Here is a 27326-nt window from a genome sequence, read left to right on the forward strand (position 1 = left end):
TCGTCGTTAAGTAGATGGCCTTGCCGGGGGTTCGGTTCGATGCGGACTTTCACCTGGTTGGGATCGCGGGATCGAGATGAGGCGACACAGAGCTGGCCGTGCGAGAAGACCGCCGTCTGCAGATCGATTCCAACGCGATCGAACGTCTGTCCTTGCGCCTCCATCGTTCATGCAGGGAGCGTGTAGGTTTGCAGTGCCCCCTGCATGAAAACGATGGAAAGTGCAGCGTTCATCACAGATGAAGTTGTGCACTTATAGAAAATAGTTTAGCCAGTGGGTTTTCAAAGTACCTTCGTCTTACAGAAATCAATTTCGCGTGAGCCCACCGCATTAAAACGATGCTTAGCTGAGCGGGGTGAGCCACGGCGGGGGAGAGGGGGGGTCACCTTATCTTTGTCACGTGCCGTAGCTCACGTGACTTCTGCCGCGACAATGTCTGGATGTTTTCACCTGAGGACGACCGCTCGTGTTTCGATCGAAACGTCGTGATTTATTATTTTTATTATTTTATTTTTTCTACCTACGTGACTTTGCCGAAAGAACCAATGAGTATGAAATACGTCGTCTGCTGATCTTGTTCATATCTGTGTACATCGATATCTCACATTGCTTACACATACACACCACACACAATGAACTAAATAGAAACTGGAACGACTTCCGGAGATGGGCAAAGATTGAGGAATCTCTTTCAATGGAGCGAGTTAAGTTTGTTCAACATCTCTCTGTCCGTCTGTGTCTCTGTTTCCCTCTGTTTCTCTCTCTGCCTGTGTCTCTCTGTCTATCTTTCTCTGTCTCTGTGTTCCTCTTGTTTGTGTCTGTCCACCTGTCTTGTCTGTCTATCAGCGTCTGTCCAACCGTAGTCAACGACTGTCAGTAGCAGCAGGCGCCCGTTCAGCTCCCACGGCTACACGCCACTCAAACTTGCTCCCAACACACAAAGACAAAGATCCCCCGTATAGCTTGGACAGAATGTTGGGGCAAGTGCTGTTAGTGAGCACCTAACACAAAGACCCGCCATATAGCCAGGAAATAATGTTGGGGCAAGTGCTGTTAGCGAGCACCTAACACAAAGACAAAGATCCCCGTATAGCTTGGACAGAATGTTGGGGCAAGTGCTGTTAGTGAGCACCTAACACAAAGACAAAGATCCCCCATATAGCCTGGACAGAATGTAGGGGCAAGTGCTGTTAGCGAGCACCTATTAAGGGTGGGACGGCGCACGAGGGGGTGGGTGGCCAACACCACGCCCGGCCGCCTTTGTCTCCCTAGTGGCGATGTTTACTACACACCGCACCGGGTACTCGTTTGAGGCCGAGTCGACGTAGGGGAGCCTCAGGACCGGTTCAGAAAATCGTCACTGGCGGTGTTGGCCACGAGCGGGAATGGAACCCGGCTGGTCGGGAGCGCAGCGCTCCCCACGTCACTGCCGCGCCCCTTCTGTCAACAAACTTGAACTCTGACCCCGCTCTCTGACGTCACCGCTCAGCGTGACCTCATCGGCGTCAAACGCCTGGGGGCGGTGGGCCTCGCTAGTGACGTCATGTCGCCCACCCCCAACCACTGCTCTCTTGGGTGTGACGTCACCTCCGTTCGGCCGCTGCCGATTTCTGTTCCGGTGCCAATCCTTATTTGGGCAAAGCTACGCCCTGTGACTGCCCGCTCATTAACATAATGCATTCATGAAAGCCGTCGCGAATTTTTTGCGACCGGTTCAGCACCCACGCCCCATCCCTCCACGTATGGGACGGGCTCATTAACATTATTTAAGGTACAGATCCGCTCTTTGCGGGAGGGGAGTGTTTCTGTTCCCCACAAGTGACGTCATGTCACCTCCTGCCGCGTGAAGTCGCGAGATAACAGGAAGCTGCTGCTCCGCCCATGCACTGAAATCCGAGGTGAGAAATTCTCATCGCGGTTGTGGTGGTGGTGGTGGTTGTGGTGGTTGTTGTGGTGGTTGTTGTGGTGGTTGTTGTGGTGGTTGTTGTGGTGGTTGTTGTGGTGGTTGTTGTGGTGGTTGTTGTGGTGGTTGTTGTGGTGGTTGTTGTGGTGGTTGTTGTGGTGGTTGTTGTGGTGGTTGTTGTGGTGGTTGTTGTGGTGGTTGTTGTGGTGGTTGTTGTGGTGGTTGTTGTGGTGGTTGTTGTGGTGGTTGTTGTGGTGGTTGTTGTGGTGGTTGTTGTGGTGGTTGTTGTGGTGGTTGTTGTGGTGGTTGTTGTGGTGGTTGTTGTGGTGGTTGTTGTGGTGGTTGTTGTGGTGGTTGTTGTGGTGGTTGTTGTGGTGGTTGTTGTGGTGGTTGTTGTGGTGGTTGTTGTGGTGGTTGTTGTGGTGGTTGTTGTGGTGGTTGTTGTGGTGGTTGTTGTGGTGGTTGTTGTGGTGGTTGTTGTGGTGGTTGTTGTGGTGGTTGTTGTGGTGGTTGTTGTGGTGGTTGTTGTGGTGGTTGTTGTGGTGGTTGTTGTGGTGGTTGTTGTGGTGGTTGTTGTGGTGGTTGTTGTGGTGGTTGTTGTGGTGGTTGTTGTGGTGGTTGTTGTGGTGGTTGTTGTGGTGGTTGTTGTGGTGGTTGTTGTGGTGGTTGTTGTGGTGGTTGTTGTGGTGGTTGTTGTGGTGGTTGTTGTGGTGGTTGTTGTGGTGGTTGTTGTGGTGGTTGTTGTGGTGGTTGTTGTGGTGGTTGTTGTGGTGGTTGTTGTGGTGGTTGTTGTGGTGGTTGTTGTGGTGGTTGTTGTGGTGGTTGTTGTGGTGGTTGTTGTGGTGGTTGTTGTGGTGGTTGTTGTGGTGGTTGTTGTGGTGGTTGTTGTGGTGGTTGTTGTGGTGGTTGTTGTGGTGGTTGTTGTGGTGGTTGTTGTGGTGGTTGTTGTGGTGGTTGTTGTGGTGGTTGTTGTGGTGGTTGTTGTGGTGGTTGTTGTGGTGGTTGTTGTGGTGGTTGTTGTGGTGGTTGTTGTGGTGGTTGTTGTGGTGGTTGTTTACCGAGGTAGAGCCTCGCTCTCGTAGGGATGTCAATTGAGTAGCAGCGAGCATGGAAGCGATGGCCAGGTTGGAACTTTACAGCGTGGGGCCTAGCCACGAGGGGCCTTGCCTTCTGCCCTTGCCTGATCGCGTTTGCTTCAATTATCTTGCTTAGTTGAGCAATCTTTGGATGAACGTAAAGAACCAGGCTATGCGTTCATTGTGTGTTGACGACTCTGTGTTACATTGCATTACATTTCCTAATTGTACTCAGTTTGATTAAGTGTGCTTTCTCTCTCTCTCTCTGTGCTCGTGTTATTATTATTTCCTGCAGTCACCAAAGCTCCAAATCTCTCATTGACACAAGGCCGTAATTATAATATGTTATAATAATTATAATACATATTGGGGGACACACATCCCCCCAATAATCAAATATGCTCAAACTGTCCCCCCCAATATAATGCAAAATAAATATATAATAATTGCTATGCTATGTTAATAAAAACAATTTGCTAAACCTTGGCCACAAAATCTGGACTTGTCTGCATATAACAATGCATAGATTTCTGTTTATATGATTGCGTTGTACTTTATGAATCACTATTCTCTGCCATTACATACTATGAAACAAGAAAAGGTAAAAAAGATAAAACAGAGCAATGTAATACAATACAATATTAGACATTGTATCAGATTTAAAAAAATCCATCCCATGTGTTAGTGAAATTGTTAAATATTTTAAGCAGGAAATTGCAGGCAATTAGTTTTCAAATTTAATTTTATTCTGGGGGGGGGGGGAGGCCCCAGATCCCCGACCCCCTGGAAGATTTGGTCCCCCCCAATGTTGACTCCATGGCTACGGCCTTGCATTGACATGCTAATTTCTCTACCCCCCCTCTCTATTTAAGGCCTCGACACAGAGGCGTTGTTTCTCTGTGTGCCTATGTGTGTATCTCTCACTGTGTGTCTCTGTGTTATCTCTCTCTCTTTCTATGTGTCTCTGTGGCTGTGTTTTGTCTCTCTCTCAAATTGAGCAATCTTTGGAAGAACGTTATCATCCAGGTGGGGCGTTGACTGTTATGTTAGCCGTCTCTCTGTGTTGTATTGCAATACGTTTCTAAGTTTACTAGGTTTGTTTTCTCTTTCATTTGTACCTGATGATGATTGCTTGTGTTGCAATCAAAACGTATGTTATTATTTAATTAATTTAATTTTCCTACGTTACTTTACCGAAATAACCAAAGAGTATATTGCTTAAGTTTCACTCTAGACGCGTGGCAGTGTTCAGTCTAGACGTGTGGCGGTGTTCACTCTAGACGCGTGGCGGTGTTCACTCTAGACGTGCGGCGGTGTTCACTCTAGACGTGTGGTGGTGTTCACTCTAGATGCGTGGCGGTGTTCACTCTAGATGCGCAGCGGTGTTCACTCTAGACGCGTGGTGGTGTTCCCTCTAGACGCGTGGCGGTGTTCACTCTAGACGCATGGCGGTGTTCACTCTAGGAGCGTTGCGTGTTCACTCTAGACGCGTGGCGGTGTTCACTCTGGACGCGTGGCGGTGTTCACTCTAGACGCGTGGCGGTGTTCACTCTACTTGGAGTGAGGAAGCATGAATTCTGAGCAGGTGAAGGTGGCCAGGCGTAGGTCTGGACACACCACCACCTGTGAACCATGCCAGTGTGTGGCAGTGGTGGAGCCAGTGGAGGTGAGGTGGCACGTGCCCCCCAACGATCCGATCGAAATCCCTAATTTTGATCGGATCATTGGGGTTTATTAGTAACTCGCTTCACTACCCGGCTTCGCCCGGGACTTGGATTGTTCTCTTGGATAAATTTCAAATTTCATATTCCCTTATATTTCACTGAAAAAACCCTTTAAAATGTTGATGCTTGCAAGAAAGAAAAAAAGCCGAAACAAATCAAGTTACCTAAATCGAATGTTTTCACTCAAGGAAACTTAACCTTAATCCATTGCTACACAAGGTCGATTTTTGCCACTCGGAAAGGGAATGACGTGTCGAGCTGAAAATAGTCACGTTCACTTAGAAATTCCAAACAGCATAAGCTGTGAAAATGTCATGACGCCAGAGCTCAGCGTTGGAGAGGTTTTGCTGCTACACACAAACAAACAGATGTAATGTTCTGCTTCATATTTAATATAGCTGTTGTACCCGTTCTTCGCACGGATATGTATTGAAACTCCGAGAAGACAATGGCTTAATCGGCCAGGAGCGAAACACCACCTAAAATCTCCCGGCACGCTGTGAACAGCTCTAAGCATTCCAGAGTGCTTAACTCAGGTGTGTTGCGGGTTGACGCCACAAACTTCATGGTCATACAAAATACAAAAGTATATTTTCATACTTTTTTTCATTGTGTACAGTATGGAATCTACCCACATGCCAAATTTCAAGTGTGTAGCATGTTGGGAAGTATGCTAAACACTTTCGAACCGACACATCCACACATTTCGCTTTTATATATATAGATAAATCAGCATTTTGCAACCCCCACTGCCACCGTGTGGCATATTATTACGTGCCAGGGACTCTATGAGATGACAACAGTCCGAGTCCATAATTGGCAATAATTAACGGCAAAGCAGTTACAAGCGACTCAGAATTGTGCTCAGTTGCGTATACAGTACACGACTTCCCTGATGGCAAACACCTTCAGCGAGCGCGATGCCGATCACCCGCGTCCAATAAAAAGCATAGGACAAGTCCTTACTTACTAACAACTCCTTACTAACAACTCCTGACTAACAACTCCTTGCTGACTAACAACTATCATTTTTCATTGCTGAAGGGGTTGCCCCTCCTACCTGAAAATCCTGGCTCCACCTCTGAGTGTGTGACAGGGTCAAGTTTGTATTTGCAGTAAAGTCTATTAACTCTATTGAGCACGGAGGTTATATCAAAACGGTAGTTTATATTTTTGTTTTCCTCTGCAAATCTTTGTAAGAATGGAGTCAGGAAGTTATCACAGCACACGTGCAGCTGAAGTCGGAACTGTTCATCCCAGCATTCAAGGACATCTGTGCCTGGCTTCACACCTCTACGTTGTGATTGAACATTAATTTATGCATTTCTGCATAACACAGTATTATTTTCAACACCCTTTGCTATGTCAGCTGAATTTAGCTTTCCTAAATATTCCTTTTGAAGCCAGACAGCCGAAATTGTGTGCTCGGAGTTTTGTATTAACATTAATTTTGAAGATACGATGGCTTCCAGGCACGTTTATGACCATTTGCCCTCTCATTGTGTGCCATAACAGCCCGTGTGATGAATTTGGGACACTTTTTTACTATATCATGAATATATGAATAAGTATAGATGTGTAAGTCACGTGTTACTCTGTGTATGCATTCCTCTGTGCATCGATACTGACGTGTAGATGTTGTTGATATAATTTTTCTGTCTGCAGCTGACGCTTCCTCTGTTGCTTCCTCTGCAGAATTTGTCTGATGGAGCAAAGGCACTCGGCGCAGCTCAGTGCAAAAAGGCATCAATGCGACCGGTGTGCATACAGCACAGATCGTACTGGAAATTTGACCTTGCACCAAAGAACTCACACAGGAGAGAAGCCATTCAAGTGCCGTGTGTGTGGGAAGGCGTTTACACTTTCATCTACTCTTGTAAAACACCAGACAACACACACGGGAGAGAAACCCTTAAAGTGCAATGTGTGTGGGAAGGCATTTTCAGATTCATCAAATCTTCATGTACACCAGAGAACACACACGGGAGAGAAACCCTTCAAGTGCAGTGTGTGTGGGAAGGCGTTTACACTTTCATCTACTCTTGTAGCACACCAGAGAACACACACGGGAGATAAACCCTTCAAGTGCAGTGTGTGTGAGAAGGCGTTTTCAGATTCATCTACTCTTGTAAGACACCAGAGAAGACACACGGGAGAGAAACCCTTCAAGTACAGTGTGTGCGGGAAGGCGTTTTCAGATTCATCTGCTCTTGTTGCACACCAGAGAACACACACGGTGGAGAAACCATTCAGGTGCACTCCGTGCGGGAAGGCGTTTTCAGTTTCATCTACTCTTCAAAAACACCAGAGAACACACACGGGAAAGAAACCCTTCAAGTGCAGTGTGTGTGGGAAGGCGTTTACACGTTCATCAAATCTTCATGTACACCAGAGAACACACACGGGAGAGAAACCCTTCAAGTGCAGTGTGTGTGGGAAGGCGTTTGCACAGTCACCACATCTTCAAAAACACAAGAGAACTCACAAGCATCAGAAGACCCACAAGGAGTGGATTCTGAAATCAGCTTGTGACAGTCAAAGTGCCACAATGAGCCCATCCCTCATGAATGAAGAACCGGAAGAAAATCCCAGCTTGGACACTTTTAAAGGTATCGAGGTGAAATATGAAGAGGTGAAGGTGAAATGTGAAGAAGTGAAGGTCAAATCTGAAGAAGTTATGGTGAAGAGCGAAGAAGTGAAAGTCAAATGTGAAGAAGTGATGGTGAAGAGTGAAGGTCAAATGTGAAGATGAAGATTCAACTCCAAAATCGGACCTTCACATCGATCGATTCAACGTGAAGCATGAGGAGAATTCTGACTGTGAGGCAGAGCGAGGCAATTCCCAGCAGTTTGTGGAAGTGGAGGTGTGGGTGGACTTCCTCCGAGACAAAGCAAAGTCATATGGAGACCCGGTAAATGTGTAAGCCAGAGACGATGTTGCTGCAATAGATGCACCTTTGTCACAGGCCTTTAATGACAAGAATGAAGTTGAACACTCAATTCCTGGGTTCAACCTTCAGGGTAAGAGCGGCCAGTCTTTGTGGACCTGTGGGTTGGGTAGATCTCTTACCAGTAGCGAAAGCCAATTAGCTCCCAAGCATTCACAAGGTTCTAATAATTCCAATTATATGGTGTTTGCTTAATCGCCTCTGGCAATTCGGAGTTTTGTATCGTATCTCGTCTCAAACACTCGAAGAGCACCCCCAAGTAGCAGCTGCCCCTGTGTGGCACAAGGTGGTGGCCCTGCACCGGCCTGCATGTGGACAAGAGCCTGTCAGTAGGGGGCTATGGTTGATGTGGCATCTCAGTTGTGGAGTTTGAAGGTAATGTTTATAATTTGATCCATTTTGACCCAAACGCCAGCATGCAATGGCCTACTTGTTTTGAATGGCGCATTAGTATGTTGTACATACACTGTTAGCAGACGGTGCATATGTTTTTAAAATATCTTCTTGTTAATGCGATGTAACCTGATGCAGTATATTTCAGTGCAGTAATAACATTTTGTTAAAATGACTCAATAATTTAGAATCAATACTTGTCTGATTGTGTGCGTACATCTAACATTTTGTCTATAAGGGTCAAACATTGATTAATTGATGTTAGGACAAAGTGTGTGTTTTGGAAGTAACCTGTACAGATAACTCAGGTGAGGCTCATTGTTCTTGTGATACAGATCAAAGGGTATTTTCGCGTTTTCAGGAAGCGTCTGCCTCTGGAGCAACTCATTGTCTTCGAAATAGGGAGCACACTCGGATCATTCATCAGTTACAAGGCATACCACTCAAAAGTTACACGAAAAGGAGGTACACGAAAAGGAGGTACATTCTCTACAACACGAATTATAATATCTTCTTACGTGTTGATGTAGATTTTGTCAAATTAGGTTTAGAAATGCTCCTTGCTGATTAATGTCAGGATGTTCGAAACTATCGGTTGAAGCAAGCCCGGCTGCTCTTGAGACGCTGTGCTCCAATAAGAGTGCACAGGTGGCTTGCACTGAATCAATGATGCACTCCCAGAAGGCTGTGCTAGTTATAGTTTGTGAAAAACATTCCTTTGTTTCGTGGAGAGATCGATAAGTGAAAGATGTCGTGTCTGCTGATCTGCTTCATAGCAAGGTAATTTTAAGAGCACATTTGGAATGCATTTTTGGTACAGATTTGTATTTGGTTACAAGGCAGAGCACATCTAGTAGATACATTCTCCACAACAACACTCATTAGAATTAGATAATTGTATTTATTCATTAAAAGCTTCTTCATTGAAAAGATATTTGGTGTGAATTTTCTCTCGTCGTTAAGTAGATGGCTTTGCCGGGGGTCCGGTTAGATGCGGACTTTCACTTGGTCGGGATTGTGGGATCGAGATGAGGCGACAGAGCTGGCCGTGCGAGAAGACCGCCATCTGCAGATCGATTCCAACGCGATCGAACGTCTGTCCCTGCACCTCCATCGTTCATGCAGGGGGTGCGTAGATTTGCAGCGCCCCCTGCATGAAAACGACAATGTGCAGCGTTAGTCACGAAGTTGTGCGTAAGCGCCATAACAAGGCACTGTAAGCTGACCTGCCACCACGTTCACAGGTCAACAGTGGGCAGCCGAGAGAGCGAGGTGCGTAGGGGTCGACCAAAGGTTAAACCCCCGGCCCCCCCCTGTGACCGGAGACTAACACCCCTGACCCCCTACCGGTCCCGAAGGCCCCTTAAGATAAGACCTTCCAGAAGGTTCTGGGAGGGGGGGGGGATCAGGAGGGGAGGGGTGACCCCGACCTGGGGTTAAAAGCCCGGCCCCCTGGACCGGCCGGGCAGTGTTCACCAACTCAAGCCTGAAGACATCCGAAGACCTGAAGACTGGACCAGCACCCGGGGACCCTCTCCGAGCTCTCGCCAGAGCCGGGTTGTAGCGGACAAGAGGTGAGCTCCCGTACCCTGGCTGGGACGGGTCATCCTGTCTTCCCTTAACGCCGGGCTAAGGGACCCGTGGGTAGCAGAGCCCGGAGTGTGCAGGCTGCGATAGAAGGGAGGCTGTCACTCGCGTAGGCTATCAAGTGGAAGGGGACGTATTCCTTCGTGGTACAGTAGTGTGTAGAGCCGAGTTCAAAAGAGTTATAATAAACGCGTTGCCTCAACCAGACGTCTACGTGTGGTTAGTTAAGGACACAACACTTATATAAAAGAGTTTAGCCAGTGGGTTTTGAAAGTACCTTCGTCTTCCAGAAATCTATTTCGCGTGAGCCCACCGCATTAAAACAATGCTCAGCTGAGCAGGGCGAGCCACGGGGGTGGGGGGTCACCTTATCTTTGCGACGTGCCGTAGCTCACGTGACTTCTGCCGCGACAATGTCTGGATGTTTTCGCCTGAGGACGACCACTCGTGTTGCGATAGAAACGTCGTGATTTATTGTATTTTTTCTACCTGCGTGACTTCACTCAAAGAACAAAAGAGTATGAAAGACGTTTTGTCTGCTGATCTTGTTCATATCTGTCTACATTGATATCCCACATTGCTTACACGTACACACCACATACAATGAAATAAATAGAAACTGGAACGACTTCCGGGGATGGGCAAAGATTGAGGAATCTCTTTCAATGGAGCGAGTTAAGTTTGTTCGATTCAACATCTCTCTGTCCATCTGTGTCTCTGTTCCCCTCTGTGTCTCTCTCTCGCTGACTGTGTCTCTGTCATCTCTGTATCTTTCTTTCTGTCTTCCTCTTGTCTGTGCCTGTCCACCTTTCTCTTGTCAGTCTCTGTGTGTGTCTCTATCAGCGTCTTTCCAACCGTATTCAACTACTGTCAGTAGCAACATGCGCCAATTCAACTGTCATGGCCCACGACTGCATGCGACTCAAACTTGCTCCGAGTCTCTGTGTGTACGTTGAACTTATTTCGCACCATACGTAGCGAACCATGCTAATCTGTTGGTCTCTGTGTGAGTCTCTGTGTGTATCTGGAACTTCTTTTGCACTGTACGTAGCTGAACCTGCACAGGAGGAGCGGCTGGTATCTGTGGAGCTGTGGGCTGGGTACATCTGTCAGCAGGAGCGAGAGACAATGAAGCTCCCAAGCATTAACTACGTTATCAACATCATATTTGCACTCATAAGTCGCTTGTCTAATTGCCTCAGCAACTCGGTGTTTCGTATCGAATCTCATCTCAAACAAGCGAAGGACCCCCCCCCAAGTGGCAGCTGCCCCTGTGTGGCACAAGGTGGCCCTGCACCGGCCTGCACGTGGACATGAGTCTGTCGGTAGGGGGCGATCATTGACGCGCCATCTCCGTTGTGTAGTTTCTGGATAATGTTTGGAATTACCCCAATTTTGATCGTGACACAAATATGCAATGACCTGCGCGTTGTGAATGACAAAACGCTATGTTTTATAGCCGCCGTTAAGCAGGCTGTGCATATTTTGGTGAATGTTACTGGGGTAGCCAGGTGTGTCTGTCGGTGTTGAACCTTGAATCTCTGCAATAAATAGAGAATGTGCTACCGTATTCTTGGTTCTTTCGGTAAAGTTACGTAAATAGAAAAACAAATTTGGAAAATAATAAATTGATGAATAAATGCCATTGGTCGACTGACTTAGACACACAGTGTGTGTGTACACTGTGTGTGTACACACACACAGTGTACACACACTGTGTGTGTACACACACTGTGTGTGTACACACACTGTGTGTGTACACACACAGTGTGTGTACACACGTACACACTGTGTGTGTACACTGTGTGTGTTTGCACTGTGTGTGTACAAAGTGTGTGTGTACACTCTGTGTGCAAACACTGCAAACACTGTGTGTGTGTACGTACACACACACAGTGTACGTACACACAGAGTGTACACACACACAGTGTACACACACAGTGAGAAGTACACACACTGTGTGTGTGTACACGTACATACAGTGTACACACACACAGTGTACACGTACATACAGTGTACACACACACACAGTTGTGGCTGAGCTCACACACCTAAGGGGTCACTGATCAAGGGAGGGAGCAAGGGAAAATGAATCTAAATCAACTTAAACTCCAACCCCGCTCTGTGACGTCACCACTCAGCATTACCTCATCGGCGTGAAACGCCAGGGGGAGGTGTACCTCGCTAGTGACGTCATGTCACGAAGGTATTCATCCCACCCGGTCCACTGCGCCCTTGAGCGTGACGTCACCTCTGCCTGGGTCACTGCCCTTACCTATTCAACTAGAATCCTTGTTTGGGCAAAGCTACTCCCGGTGACTGGCGGCTCATTAACATAATATATTCATGAAAGCCGTCGCGAGTTTATTGCGACGAGTTCGGCACCCACGCCCACAGAGCCTCTCATTGTGGGAGGGGAGTGTTTTGTACCCCGCAAGTGACGTCATGTCAACTCCTGCTGCGTGACGTCACGAAGTAACAGGAAGATTCTGCTCCGCCGTGCACTGAAATCCGAGGTGAGACATTCTCATCGCGGTTGTGGTGGTGGTGGTTGTGGTGGTTGTTGTTGTGGTGGTGGTTGTTGTTTACCGAGGTAGAGCCTCGCTCTCTCTCGTAGGGATGTCAATTGAGTAGCAGCGAACATGGAAGCGATGTCCAGGTTGGAAATTTACAGCGCGGGGCCTAGCCACGCGGGGCCTTGCCTCCTGCCCTCGCCTGATCGCGTTTGCTTCAATTCTCTCGCTTAAGTTTAATTTGTCTTCACTCGGCTCGCCACTTTGTCACTTTGTTTTACTTGTTGTGGTGGTTGTTGTGGTCGTGGTTATTGTGGTAGTTGTTGTGGTTTTTGTGGTGGTTGTGGTGGTTGTGGTGGTGGTTGTGGTGGTGGTTGTGTTGGTTGTGGTGGTGGTTGTTGTGTTGGTGGTTGTGGTGGTTGTTGTGGTGGTGGTGGCTGTGGTGGTTGTTGTAGTGGTGGTTTTGGTGGTGTTTGTGGTTGTTGTGGTGTTTGTTGTTGTGGTGGTGGTTGTGGTGGTGTTTGCTGTAGTGGTGGTGGTTGTGGTGGTTGTGGTGATGGTTGTTGTGGTTGTTGTGGTGTTTGTTGTTGTGTTGGTGGTTGTGGTGGTGGTTGTTTTGGTGGTAGTTCTGGTGATTGTGGTGGTGGCTGTGGTGGTTGTTGTGGTGGTTGTGATTGTGGGGGTTGTGGTTGTGGTGGTGACTGTGGTGGTGGTTGTTGTGGTGATAGTTGTGGTGGTGATTGTTGTGGTAGTGGTTGTTGTGGTGGTAGTTCTGGTGATTGTGGTTGTGGTGGTGGTTGTTGTGGTAGTGGTTGTTGTGGTAGTGGTTGTTGTGGTGGTTGTGGGGGTGGTGGTTGTGGTGGTGGTTGTGGTCGTGGTGGTGGTGGTGGTTGTGGTGGTGGTGGTTGTTGTGGTGGTTGTTGTGTTGGTGGTTGTGGTGGTTGTTGTGGTGGTTGTTGTGGTGGTGGTTGTGGTGGTTGTTGTGGTGGTGGTGGTGGTTGTGGTGGTGGTGGTTGTTGTGGTGGTTGTGGTGGTTGTTGTGGTGGTGGTGGCTGTGGTGGTTGTTGTGGTATTTGTTGTTGTGGTGGTGGTTGTGGTGGTGGTTGTTTTGGTGGTGGTTGTTGTGGCGGTGGTGGTTGTGGTGGTGGTTATACTCTTTTGTTCTATTCGGCAAAGTCACGTAGGTAAATAATAAAACAACAATAATCACGACGTTTCGGCCACAACACAAGCGGCCTTCATCAGGTGAAGGGACGAGCCTGTCTGGAGGACAGCGCTGGAGTGGAAGAAGCCACGCTTAGATCACGACATTTAAGCTGTGTGAGAAGAAGAAGAAGACCACGGGCTTTGACAAAGGAATTAGCATATAATTTAGCATTGAAATGGCTCATTGAAATAGCTAAGTTAAAGTATACACATCCGCAGAGGTGCCCCTTGACAAAGGAATTAGCATAGAATTTAGCATTTAAATAGCTGAGTGATTAGCTAGTAACTAGTCACAGAAATAGCTATGTTAAAGTCAGAGTATATACATTCACCGAGGCACCTAGTACTCATCAAACAGGAGAATTTAGCGAAACACAACCACGCTCAGACATCGGACCTGTGTGCGAGCAAAGAGGTGGTGTACGTGCCGGTGGACTTGCAGTTTGGCGAGGGGGGGGGGAAGGGGGGAGGGGGATTTTACCTATTGATGGTGTGAAAATGGGAATTTATAAGAGCTGCGAAAGTTTGGGGTACCACTACTCGAAAAATATACTGTACCATTGAAATTAGTTTAATGTTTAGTTCGATTTAGAACATCTTTCCAATGGTTGCTTAATTTGAAACCATCCTCTCGGTTGAAATTGTGTCTGTGTTTGTAGATCTGAATTGCTTCATGAACAAATCTCTGATAAAAGCCCGTGGGTTTGCAAAGAACCTTGGTATCGGAAAAAATTATAGCGTGATCCCCCACAGCGTTGTAACAGTGATCAGCTACGGCAGAAGATTTCGTTTTGCCGTGTTTCAAATCTGATTTGTGCTCGCGAATTCGGTCAGAGACATGTCGCTTTGTCTCACCGATGTAGCAATAACCGCAGGTACAACTCAATTTGTAAACCCCGGGGTACTGTAAATCAGGAATGACATCCTTCACGGATGGGATCAGATCACGAATTTTGTGTACTGTATTGAACCGGACCTGGATCTTGTGTTTGTTTAGAATTTTGGAAATCTTTTTATTGACGCCTGCTATATATGGAAGTGTGATGGTTTTGACCGGAGTATCAAGTGGTTGTTTCTGTATGGAGGGAGAGACAGCTTGGCGGATGGTACGGTCAGAGTAACCATTCCTTTTGAGGGCCAGGTGTACATGTTTTAATTCACTGGTCAGGTGGTGTTGGTCTGAAATGCAATGAGCCCTATGGTATAAAGTTTTGATGAGAGAATTCTTTTGGGCTGGGTGGTGGTGGGAATCAGGTTTCAAGTAGGAATCTGTGTGGGTGGGTTTCCTGTAGACAGAATGTCCCAATGAGCCATCAGGTCTCCTCTCAAACAGAATGTCTAAGAATGGTAGCTTGCCATCTTTCTCCACTTCCATGGTGAATTTGATGGCGGGATGTCTGGAATTGATGTGGTGTAGGAAAAGGTTCAGAGCTGGGAGGCCATGTGGCCAAATGACGAAAGTGTCATCCACATATCTCTTCCACAGGGAAGGTCTGAGGGTGGAAGTCTGGATGGCGTCTGATTCAAATTTCTCCAAGAAAATATTGGCTATCACTGGTGACAAGGGGGGACCCATGGGGGTACCCTCATTTTGTTTGTAGAAGGAGCCATTCCAAGTAAAGTAGGTATTGTTGAGGCAGTGCCTAACCAGTGCAGGTGTGTCGGGGTCTAGTCCATGTTGGACCAAATTTTCAATTATTTCAATGGTATCAGGTACTGGGACCTTGGTGAACAAAGAGACCACATCGAAGCTGACAAGGATATCGTCAGGGGACAGTACAACGTCTTTGACCATAGAGACCAATTGGGCTGAGTTAAGTACTGCTGAGGTGGTCTTGCCAGTGAAATGCAGCAAGGTATCTGACAGAAAACGGGCTAGTCTATAGGTAGGGGAGTTGATCTTGGATACGATGGGTCGTAGTGGGGTGCCTTCTTTATGAATCTTGGGAAGACCATAGAATCTAGGGGGTCTTGCAGCAGAAGGTTTTAGGGAGGGACGTTTAGTTGGGTCGATTAGGGAGGTCGAACTAGTGATGATCTTGTTGGTTTTTATCGCTAGGCTATTAGTGGGGTCATTTTTTATTTTTGAGTAACTTCCATCGTTGAGCAGATTCTGGATTTTGTTGCTGTATGAATCTTTATCCATAATAACAGTAGCGTTTCCTTAAATGTCGTGATCTAAGCGTGGCTTCTTCCACTCCAGCGCTGTCCTCCAGACAGGCTCGTCCCTTCACCTGATGAAGGCCGCTTGTGTTGTGGCCGAAACGTCGTGATTATTGTTGTTTTATTATTTACCTACGTGACTTTACCGAATAGAACCAAAGAGTATGGATCCTTGCAGTCACGAAAGCTTTAAATCTAGAATTGTGGTGGTGGTTGTTGTGGTGGTGGGTGTTGTGGTGGTGGTTGTGGTGGTTGTTGTTGTGTTGATGGTTGTGGTGGTTGTTGTGGTGTTTGTTGTTGTGTTGGTGGTTGTGGTTGTGGTGGTGGTTGTTGTGGTGGTTGTTGTGGTTATTGTGGTGGTTATGGTGGTGGTTGTGGTGGTTTTGTGGTGGTTGTTGTGGTTTTGGTGGTGGTTGTGGTGGTGGTTGTTGTGGTGGTAGTTCTGGTGATTGTGGTTGTGGTGGTGGCTGTGGTGGTTGTTGGGGTGGTTGTGGGAGTTGTGGTTGTGGTGGTGGCTGTGGTGGTGGTTGTTGTGGTGATAGTTGTGGTGGTGATTGTTGTGGTAGTGGTTGTTGTGGTGGTAGTTCTGGTGATTGTGGTTGTGGTTGTTGTGGTAGTGGTTGTGGGGGTGGTGGTTGTTGTGGTGGTTGTGGTTGTGGGGGTTGTGGTTGTGGTGGTGGCTGTGGTGGTGGTTGTTGTGGTGATAGTTGTGGTGGTGATTGTTGTGGTAGTGGTTGTTGTGCTAGTGGTTGTTGTTGTGGTGGTGTTTGTTGTAGTTGTGGTGGTTGTGGTTGTTATGGTGGTAATGGTTGTGGTGTTTGTTGTTGTGGTGGTGGTGGTTGTGGTGGTGGTTGTTGTGGTGGTTGTCATGATGGTTGTGTGGTGGTTATGGTGGTTGTTGTAGTTATTGTGGTGGTTGTGGTTGCTGTGGTGGTTGTTGTGGTGGTGGTTGTTGTTGTGGTTGTTGTGGTGGTGGTTGTTGTGGTGGTGGTTGTTGTGGTGGTGGTTGTTGTGGTGGTGGTTGTTGTGGTGGTGGTTGTGGTGGTGGTTGTTGTGGTGGTGGTTGTTGTGGTGGTTGTGGTGGTGGTTGATGTGGTGGTGGTTGTTGTAGTGGTGGTGGTTGTTGTGGTGGTGGTTGTGGTGGTGGTTGTTGTTTACCGAGGTAGAGCCTCGCTGCCTCTCTCGTAGGGATGTCAATTGAGTAGCAGCGAGCATGGAAGCGATGTCCAGGTTTGAACTTTACAGCGCGGGGCCTAGCCACCCGGGGCCTTGCCTTCTGCCCTCGCCTGATCGCGTTTGCTTCAATTCTCTCGCTTAAGTTTAATTTGTCTTCACTCGGCTCGCCACTTCGTCACTTTGTTTTACTTGTTGTGGTGGTTGTTGTGGTCGTGGTTATTGTGGTGGTTGTGGTGGTGGTTTTTGTGGTGGTTGTGGTGGTTGTTGTGTTGGTGGTTGTGGTGGTTAATGTGGTGGTGGTTGTAGTGGTGGTGGTTGTTGTGGTGGTTGTGGTGGTTGTTGTGGTGGTGGTGGCTGTGGTGGTTGTTGTAGTGGTGGTTTTGGTGGTGTTTGTGGTTGTGGTGGTTGTTGTGGTTGTTGTGGTGTTTGTTGTGGTGGTGGTTGTTGTGGTGGTTGTTGTGGTGGTGGTTGTTGTGTTCGTGGTTGTGGTGGTGTTTGCTGTAGTGGTGGTGGTTGTGGTGGTTGTGGTGATGGTTGTTGTGGTGTTTGTTGTTGTGTTGGTGGTTGTGGTGGTGGTTGCTGTGGTTATTGTGGTGGTTATGGTGGTGGTTGTGGTGGTTGTTGTGGTTTTGGTGGTGGTGGTTTTGGTGGTGGTTGTGGTGGTGGTTGTTGTGGTGATAGTTGTGGTGGTGATTGTTGTGGTAGTGGTTGTTGTGGTGGTAGTTCTGGTGATTGTGGTTGTGGTGGTGGTTGTTGTGGTAGTGGTTGTTGTGGTAGTGGTTGTTGTGGTGGTTGTGGGGGTGGTTGTTGTGGTAGTGGTTGTGGTGTTTGTGGTGGTGGTTGTGGTGGTGGTTGTGGTGGTGGTTGTTGTGGTGGTTGTTGTGTTGGTGGTTGTGGTGGTGGTTGTGGTGGTGGTTGTTGTGGTGGTTGTTGTGGTGGTGGTGGCTGTGGTGGTTGTTGTAGTGGTGGTTGTGGTGGTGTTTGTGGTTGTGGTGGTTGTTGTGGTGTTTGTTGTTGTGGTGGTGGTTGTGGTGGTGGTTGTGGTGGTTGTGGTGGTTGTTGTTGTGTTGATGGTTGTGGTGGTTGTTGTTGTGTTGATGGTTGTGGTGGTTGTTGTTGTGTTGATGGTTGTGGTGGTTGTTGTTGTGGTGATGGTTGTGGTGGTGTTTGCTGTAGTGGTGGTGGTTGTGGTGGTTGTGGTGATGGTTGTTGTGGTTGTTGTGGTGTTTGTTGTTGTGGTGGTTGTGGTGGTGGTTGTTGTGGTGGTGGTTGTTGTGGTTATTGTGGTGGTTATGGTGGTGGTTGTGGTGGTTGTTGTGGTGGTTGTTGTGGTTTTGGTGGTGGTTGTGGTGGTGGTTGTTGTGGTGGTAGTTCTGGTGATTGTGGTTGTGGTGGTGGCTGTGGTGGTTGTTGTGGTGGTTGTGATTGTGGGGGTTGTGGTTGTGGTGGTGGCTGTGGTGGTGGTTGTTGTGGTGATAGTTGTGGTGGTTATTGTTGTGGTAGTGGTTGTTGTGGTGGTAGTTCTGGTGATTGTGGTTGTGGTGGTGGTTGTTGTGGTAGTGGTTGTTGTGGTAGTGGTTGTTGTGGTAGTGGTTGTGGGGTGGTGGTTGTTGTGGTGGTTGTGGTTGTGGGGGTTGTGGTTGTGGTGGTGGCTGTGGTGGTGGTTGTTGTGGTGATAGTTGTGGTGTTGATTGTTGTGGTAGTGGTTGTTGTGCTAGTGGTTGTTGTTGTGGTGGTGTTTGTTGTAGTGGTGGTGGTTGTGGTTGTTATGGTGGTAATGGTTGTTGTGGTGTTTGTTGTTGTTGTGGTTGTGGTGGTGGTTGTTGTGGTGGTTGATGTGGTGGTGGTTGTGGTGGTGGTTGTTGTGGTGGTGGTTGTTGTGTTGGTGGTGGTTGTGTTGGTGGTGGTTGTAGTGGTGGTGGTTGTAGTGGTGGTTGTAGTGGTGGTGGTGGTGGTTGTTGTGGTGGTGGTTGTGGTGGTGGTTGTTGTTTACCGAGGTAGAGCCTCGCTGTCTCTCTCGTATGGATGTCAATTGAGTAGCAGCGAGCATGGAAGCGATGTCCAGGTTGGAACTTTACAGCGCGGGGCCTAGCCACGCGGGGCCTTGCCTCCTGCCCTCGCCTGATCGCGTTTGCTTCAATTCTATCGCTTAAGTTTAATTTGTCTTCACTCGGCTCGCCACTTTGTCACTTTGTTTTACTTGTTGTGGTGGTTGTTGTGGTCGTGGTTATTGTGGTGGTTGTGGTGGTGGTTTTTGTGGTGGTTGTGGTGGTTGTTGTGGTGGTTGTTGTGTTGGTGGTTAATGTGGTGGTGGTTGTAGTGGTGGTGGTTGTTGTGGTGGTTGTGGTGGTTGTTGTGGTGGTGGTGGTTGTGGTGGTTGTTGTAGTGGTGGTTTTGGTGGTGTTTGTGGTTGTGGTAGTTGTTGTGGTTGTTGTGGTGTTTGTTGTGGTGGTGGGTGTTGTGGTGGTTGTTGTGGTGGTGGTTGTTGTATTGGTGGTTGTGGTGGTGTTTGCTGTAGTGGTGGTGGTGGTTGTGGTGATTGTTGTTGTGGTTGTTGTGGTGTTTGTTGTTGTGTTGGTGGTTGTGGTGGTGGTTGCTGTGTTTATTGTGGTGGTTATGGTGGTGGTTGTGGTGGTTGTTGTGGTGGTTGTTGTGGTTTTGGTGGTGGTTGTGGTGGTGGTTGTCGTGGTGATTGTTGTGGTGGTGATTGTTGTGGTAGTGGTTGTTGTGGTGGTAGTTCTGGTGATTGTGGTTGTGGTGGTGGTTGTTGTGGTAGTGGTTGTTGTGGGGGTGGTTGTTGTGGTGGTTGTGGTATTTGTGGTGGTGGTTGTGGTGGTGGTTGTTGTGGTGGTTGTTGTGTTGGTGGTTGTGGTGGTGGTTGTGGTGGTGGTTGTTGTGGTGGTTGTTGTGGTGGCTGTGGTGGTTGTTGTAGTGGTGGTTGTGGTGGTGTTTGTGGTTGTGGTGGTTGTTGTGGTGTTTGTTGTTGTGGTGGTTGTGGTGGTGGTTGTGGTGGTTGTGGTGGTTGTTGTTGTGTTGATGGTTGTGGTGGTTGTTGTTGTGGTGATGGTTGTGGTGGTGTTTGCTGTAGTGGTGGTGGTTGTGGTGGTTGTGGTGATGGTTGTTGTGGTTGTTGTGGTGTTTGTTGTTGTGGTGGTGGTTGTTGTGGTGGTTGTTGTGGTGGTGGTTGTTGTGGTTATTGTGGTGGTTATGGTGGTGGTTGTGGTGGTTGTTGTGGTGGTTTTGGTGGTGGTTGTGGTGGTGGTTGTTGTGGTGGTAGTTCTGGTGATTGTGGTTGTGGTGGTGGCTGTGGTGGTTGTTGTGGTGGTTGTGATTGTGGGGGTTGTGGTTGTGGTGGTGGCTGTGGTGGTGGTTGTTGTGGTGATAGTTGTGGTGGTTATTGTTGTGGTAGTGGTTGTTGTGGTGGTAGTTCTGGTGATTGTGGTTGTGGTGGTGGTTGTTGTGGTAGTGGTTGTTGTGGTAGTGGTTGTTGTGGTAGTGGTTGTGGGGTGGTGGTTGTTGTGGTGGTTGTGGGGGTTGTGGTTGTGGTGGTGGCTTTGGTGGTGGTTGTTGTGGTGATAGTTGTGGTGGTGATTGTTGTGGTAGTGGTTGTTGTGCTAGTGGTTGTTGTTGTTGTGGTGGTGTTTGTTGTAGTGGTGGTGGTTGTGGTTGTTATGGTGGTAATGGTTGTTGTGGTGTTTGTTGTTGTTGTGGTTGTGGTGGTGGTTGTTGTGGTGGTTGTCATGGTGGTTGTTGTGGTGGTTGTGGTGGTGGTTGTTGTTGTGGTTGTTGTTGTGGTGGTGGTGGTTGTTGTGGTGGTGGTTGTGGTTGATGTGGTGGTGGTTGTGGTGGTGGTTGTTGTGGTGTTGGTGGTGGTTGTGTTGGTGGTGGTTGTAGTGGTGGTGGTGGTTGTAGTGTTGGTGGTGGTTGTAGTGGTGGTGGTGGTTGTAGTGGTAGTGGTGGTGGTGGTGGTTGTTGTGGTGGTGGTGGTTGTGGTGGTGGTTGTTGTTTACCGAGGTAGAGCCTCGCTGTCTCTCTCGTAGGGATGTCAATTGAGTAGCAGCGAGCATGGAAGCGATGTCCAGGTTGGAACTTTACAGCGCGGGGCCTAGCCACCCGGGGCCTTGCCTCCTGCCCTCGCCTGATCGCGTTTGCTTCAATTCTCTCGCTTAAGTTTAATTTGTCTTCACTCGGCTCGCCACTTTGTCACTTTGTTTTACTTTTAAATATTCACGCAGTTTTTATTTCATTCTTTTTTTACCAGGCCAGGCCCGCTTGAGCTGCTGTGCTGCTTTTGTTTTTAGAAGCGACCTGCCGACATCACAAGGTGAGGCTCGTCAACAGCGTGGCGGTGTTCACTCTAGACGCGTGGCGGTGTTCACTCTAGACGTGTGGCGGTGTTCACTCTAGACGCGTGGCGGTGTTCACTCTAGACGCGTGGCGGTGTTCACTCTAGAAGCGTGGTGGTGTTCACACTCTACATGTGGATGGGAAACCCGGGTATCGGGAAGGAAATCCACGCAACCACGGGAAGAGAGATAGAGACACGCAACTTCGGCTGTGTTGATTGATCCTCAATGAATTTGCTTGGTGGAGTGAGGAAGCATTAATTCTGAGCAGGTGAACGTGGCCAGGCATCGGTGTGGACACACCATCACCAGTGTAGCATGCCAGTCCGTGACAGTGGTGGAGCCAGTGGGGGTGGGGTGGCACGTGCCCTCCCAACAGTCCGATCGAAATCCCTAATTTCGATTGGATCATTGGGGTTTATTAGTAACTAGCTTCACTACCCGGCTTCGCCCGTAACTTGGATTCTTGTCTTGGATATATTTCATATTACCTTATATTTCACTGAAAAACCCTTAAATGTTGATGCTTGCAAGAAGGAAAAAAGCTAAAACAAATCAAGTTACCTAAATCGGTTGTTTTAACTCAAGGAAATTTAACCTTAATCCACTTCTACGCAAGGTCGATTTTCGCCACTCTGGAATGAATGACGTGGCGAGCTGAAAATAGTCGCGTTCACTTAGAAATTCCAAACAGCATAAGCTGTGAAAATTTCATGACGCCAAAGCTCAGCGTTGGAGAGGTTTTGTTGCTTCACACAAACAAACAAATGTAATTTTCTGCTTCATATTTAAGATAGCCGTTCTACCCGTTCTTCGCACGGATATGTATTGAAACTCCGAGAAACCAATGGCTTCATCGGCCAGAAGCGACGCACCACTTAAAATCTCCCGGCACGCTGTGAACAGCTCTAAGCATTGCAGAGCGCTTAACTCAGGTGTGTTGCGGGTTGACATAACAAACTTCATGGTCATACAAAATACAAAAATATATTTTTATAATAAAGTATTAAAGCTTTCGTGACTGCATAAAATTACTCATTGGTTTTTTCGGTAAAGTCACGTATGTAGAAATACAATAAAATTATATTTAAACAAAAAACAATCACGACGCTTCGATCACAATGCAAGCGATCTTCATCAGGTGTCAAGAACAAATCACGGAGGTAAATACAACAAAAAGATGAGAGACGAGAATTCAACAAACCTGAAAAATATGTGAAGCACATCCAGTCAGGCCAACAACACAGACACTTCCTGGCGGACCACGAATTTCAGAAGAGTATTAAATTTTGTGTTCAACCTTTGGATTGCAAATACCAGCATAGATAGAATAAAAAATACGAGGTACAAGGTCAGTAGAAATACATATACATGTCCACCAAGAGGTAAGGGGGGAGGAAAGATGGACAGGGAGGCAGAGAGAGGGGGGGGGGGGGGTAAATACAACAAAAAGATGAGAGACGAGAATTCAACAAACCTGAAAAAACATGTGAAGCACATCCAGTCAGGCCAACAACACAGACACTTCCTGGCATTCCACGAATTTTAGAAGAGTGTTAAATTTCGTGTTCAACCTTTGGATTGCAAATACCAGCATAGATAGAATAAAAAATACGAGGTACAAGGTCAGTAGAAATACATATACATGTCCACCAAGAGGTAAGGGGGGAGGAAAGACGGACAGGGAGGCAGAGAGAGAGGGGGGGGCGGAGGGATGAACAGAAGCTTAAATAGGAAATACGGTTGGAGGGGGGGAGGGGCCAGAGCGAGAGCGGCAGCTCAAACACGCACATCTTACACATACAAAACGGCAGCTCAAAAAAGGACCACCTCTTGTAGATACAAAACGGCAGCTCAAAAAATGACCACCTCTTGTAAATACAAAATGTCAGCTCAAAAAAGGGCACATCTTACACGTAATTACAACGGTAACTTCCCCGTAGAAGTGTGATAATAAAGTATTAAAGCTTTCGTGACTGCATAAAATTACTCATTGTTTTTTTTGGTAAAGTCACATATGTAGAACCTCGTATTTTTCATTCTATCTATGCTGGTATGTGCAATCCAAAGGTTGAATATGAAATTTAACACTCTCCTGAAATTTGTGGTCTGCTGGGAAGTGTCTAACTGTGTTGTTGGCCTGACTGGATGTGCTTCACAATGTTTTTTCAGGTTTGTTGAATTCTCATCTCTCATCTTTTTGTTGTATTTACCTCCGTGATTTGTTCTTGACACCTGATGAAGATCGCTTGCGTTGTGATCGAAACGTCGTGATTGTTTTTTTAAATATAATTTTATTGTATTTCTACATACGTGACTTTACCGAAAAAACCAATGAGTAATTTTATGCAGTCACGAAAGCTTTAATACTTTATTATCACACTTCTACGGGGAAGTTACCGTTGTAATTATGTGTAAGATGTGCCCTTTTTTGAGCTGCCGTTTTGTATTTACAAGAGGTGGTCCTTTTTTGAGCTGCCATTTTGTATTTACAAGAGGTGGTCCTTTTTTGAGCTGCCGTTTTGTATGTGTAAGATGTGCGTGTTTGAGCTGCCGCTCTCGCTCTGGCCCCTCCCCCCCTCCAACCGTATTTCCTATTTAAGCTTCTGTTCATCCCTCCGCACCTCCCCCTCTCTCTCTCTCTGCCTCCCTGTCCGTCTTTCCTCCCTCATATTTTTATACTTTGTTCATTGTGTACAGTACGGAACCTACCCACATGCCAAATTTCAAGTGTGTAGCATGTTGGGAAGTATGCTAAACACTTTCGAACAGACACATATCCACACATTTCCCTTTTATAAATATAGATAAATCAGCATTTTGCGACCCCCACTGCCACCGTGTGGCATATTATTACGTGCCAGGGACTCTATGAGAGGACAACAGTCCGAGTTCAAAATTGGCAATAAGTCACGGCAAAGCTGTTACAAGCGACTCACAGAATTGTGCGCAGGTGCGTATACAGTACACGACTTCCCTGATGGCAAACATCTTCAGCGAGCGCGATGCCTATCATACGCGTCAAATAAAAAGCAAGGGACAAGCCCTTACTAACTAACAACTCCTTACTAACAACTCCTTACTAACAACTCCTCGCTTACTAACAACTCCTTACATACTAACAACTTACTTACTAACAACTCCTTACTTACTAACAACTCCTATCATTTTTCATTGCTGAAGGGGTTGCCCCATCTTCCTGAAAATCCTGGCTCCACCTCTGAGTGTGTGACAGGGTCAAGTTTGTATTTTGCAGTAAAGTCTATTAACTCTATTGAGCACGGAGGTTATATCAAAACAGTTTATTTTTGATTTCCTCTGGAACTTTTTGTAAGAATGGAGTCAGGAAGTTATCACAGCACATGTGCAGTTGAAGTCAGAACTGTTCATCCCAGCATTCAAGGACATCTGTGCCTGGCTTCACACCTCTAAGTTGCGATTGAACATTAATTTATGCATTTCTGCATAACACAAACAGTATTATTTTCAACACCCTTTGCTATGTCAGCTGAATTTAGCTTTCATAAATATTCCTTTTGAAGCCAGATAGCCGAAATTGTGTGCTCGGAGTTTTGGGTTAACATTCATTTTGAAGATACGAGGGCTTCTAGGCATGTTTATGACATTCACCCTCTCGTTGTGTGCCATAACAGCCCGTGTGATGAATTTGGGACACTTTTTCACTATATCATGAATATATGAATAAGTATAGATGTGTAAGTCATGTGTTACTGTGTGTATGCATTCCTCTGTGCCTCAATACTGACGTGTAGATGGTGTGGATATTATTTTTTTTCTCTCTGCAGCTGTCGCTTCCTCTGCAGAATTTGTCTGATGGAGCAGAGTCACTCAGCGCAGCTCGGTGCAAACAGGCATCAATGCAACTGGCGTGCAAACAGCACGGATAGTACTGAACATTTGACACGGCACCAGATAACTCACACAGGAGAGAAACCCTTCAAGTGCAGTGTGTGCGGGAAGGCATTTTCACAGTCATCTGCTCTTGTAGCACACCAGAGAACACACACGGGAGAGAAACCCTTCAAGTGCAGTGTGTGTGGGAAGGCGTTTTCACATTCACCACATCTTCAAATACACCAGAAAACACACACGGGAGAGAAACCCTTCAAGTGCAGTGTGTGTGGGAAGGCGTTTGCACATTCATCTCCTCTTGTAGCACACCAGAGAACACACACGGGTGAGAAACCCTTTAAGTGCAGTGTGTGTGGGAAGGCGTTTGCACATTCATCACATCTTCAAGTACACCAGAGAACTCACACGGGAGAGAAACCCTTCAAGTGCAGTGTGTGTGGGAAGGCGTTTTCAGATTCATCTGCTCTTGTAAAACACCAGAGAACACACACAGGAGAGAAACCCTTCAAGTGCAGTGTGTGTGGGAAGGCGTTTGCAGATTCATCTGATCTTGTACCACACCAGAGAACACACACAGGAGATAAACCCTTCAAGTGCAGTGTGTGTGGGAAGGCGTTTGCAGATTCATCTGCTCTTGTACCACACGAGAGAAGACACATGGGAGAGAAACCCTTCAAGTGCAGTGTGTGTGGGAAGGCGTTTGCACGTTCATCTACTCTTGTAACACACCAGAGAACACACACAGGAGATAAACCCTTCAAGTGCAGTGTGTGTGGGAAGGCGTTTTCAATTTCATCTACTCTGGTAAAACACCAGAGAACACACATGGGAAATAAACCCTTCAAGTGCAGTGTGTGTGGGAAGGCGTTCACACAGTCATCTACTCTTGTAACACACCAGAGAACTCACACAGGAGAGAAACCCTTCAAGTGCAGTGTGTGTGGGAAGGCGTTTGCACATTCATCTACTCTTGTAACACACCAGAGAACACACACAGGAGATAAACCCTTCAAGTGCAGTGTGTGTGGGAAGGCGTTTTCAAATTCATCTACTCTTGTAAAACACCAGAGAACACACACAGGAGAGAAACCCTTCAAGTGCAGTGTGTGTGGGAAGGCGTTTTCAGATTCATCTGCTCTTGTAAAACACCAGAGAACACACACAGGAGAGAAACCCTTCAAGTGCAGTGTGTGTGGGAAGGCGTTTGCACATTCATCTACTCTTAAAAAACACCAGAGAACACACACAGGAGAGAAACCCTTCAAGTGCAGTGTGTGTGGGACGGCGTTTACACTTTCATCAAATCTTCATGTACACCAGAGAACACACATGGGAGAGAAACCCTTCAAGTGCAGTGTGTGTGGGAAGGCGTTTGCACAGTCACCACAACTTCAAAGACACCAGAGAACTCACAAGCATCAGAAGACCCACAAGGAGTGGAGTCTGAAATCAGCTTGTGGAAGTCAAAGTGGCGCAATGAGCCCATCCCTCATGAAACAAGAACCGGAAGAAAATCCAAGCTTGGACACTTTTAAAGGTATAGAGGTGAAATATGAACAAGTGATGGTGAAGAGCGAAGAAGTGAAGGTAAAATGTGAAGATGATTCAACTCCAAAGTCGGACCGACACATTAATGGAGGAAACGTGAAGCAGGAGGAGAATTCTGACTGTGAGGCAGAGCGAGGCAATTCTCAGCAGTTTGTGGAAGTGGAGGTGTGGGTGGACTTCCTCCGAGACAATACGAAGTCAATTGGAGACACGTTAGATGTGTAAGCTTGAGACGATGTCGCTCCAATAGATGCACCTTTGTCACAGGCCTTTAATGACAACAATAAAGTTGAACACTCAATTCCTAGGTTCAACCTGCAGGGTAAGAGCGGCCAGTCTTTGTGGACCTGTGGGTTGGGTAGATCTCTAACCATGAGCGAGAGTCAATAAGCTCCCAAGCATTCACAAGGTTCTAATTATTCCAATTATATGGTGGTTGCTTAATCGCCTCTGGCAATTCGGAGTTTTGTATCGTATCTTGTCTCAAACACTCGAAGAGCACCCCCAAATAGCAGCTGCCCCTGTGTGGCATAAGGTGGTGGCCCTGCACTGGCCTGCATGTGGACAAGAGCCTGTCAGTAGGGGGTGATGGTTGATGTGGCATCTTGGTTGTGTAGTTTGTAGGTAATGTTTAGAATTTGATACATTTTGACCCAGACGCCAGCATGCAATGGCCAACTCGTTTTGGCGCAATAGTATGTTGTACATACACTGTTAAGCAGACGGTGCATATTTTTTTTAAATAGCTTCTTGTTAATGCGATGTAACCTTACTCATTGGTTTTTTCGGTAAAGTCACGTATGTAGAAATACAATAAAATTATATTAAATACAAAACAATCACGACGTTTAGATCACAACACAAGCGATC

The 27326-nt window shown here is 47.1% G+C and overlaps 3 protein-coding genes across 3 annotated transcripts in view; 2 read left to right on the plus strand and 1 right to left on the minus strand.

Annotated features, from left to right (window-relative positions):
- Positions 1-27326, minus strand: part of LOC116957256 (uncharacterized) — a 631244-nt gene that overhangs the window by 495021 nt on the left and 108897 nt on the right. The window lies entirely within an intron of this gene.
- On the plus strand, positions 80-8512 carry LOC142906864 (uncharacterized). Its single transcript, XM_076055567.1, has 2 exons — positions 80-1898; positions 6399-8512. Exon 2 carries the CDS (start codon positions 6409-6411, stop codon positions 7447-7449), a length of 1041 nt encoding a protein of 346 aa, XP_075911682.1. The 5' UTR covers positions 80-1898; positions 6399-6408; the 3' UTR covers positions 7450-8512.
- LOC142906808 (uncharacterized) overlaps positions 12060-27326 on the plus strand; it is a 31247-nt gene continuing 15980 nt past the window's right edge. Inside the window, exons 1-3 of the mRNA XM_076055354.1 lie at positions 12060-12147; positions 20951-21013; positions 24842-26678. Coding sequence (XP_075911469.1) covers positions 24870-26678 — 1809 coding nt within the window. The 5' untranslated portion in view covers positions 12060-12147; positions 20951-21013; positions 24842-24869. The remainder of the gene's footprint in view (positions 12148-20950; positions 21014-24841; positions 26679-27326) is intronic.

This window comes from Petromyzon marinus, chromosome 71 (assembly GCF_048934315.1).
Source record: "Petromyzon marinus isolate PM22_M1 ecotype Great Lakes invasive population chromosome 71, UKy_Petmar_22M1.pri1.0, whole genome shotgun sequence".
Taxonomy (NCBI): Eukaryota; Metazoa; Chordata; class Hyperoartia; order Petromyzontiformes; family Petromyzontidae; genus Petromyzon; species Petromyzon marinus.

Bases quoted from the DNA above. Each gene is read 5' to 3' on its own strand.
- LOC142906864 (XM_076055567.1), top strand. From the start codon at position 6,409: ATGGAGCAAAGGCACTCGGCGCAGCTCAGTGCAAAAAGGCATCAATGC.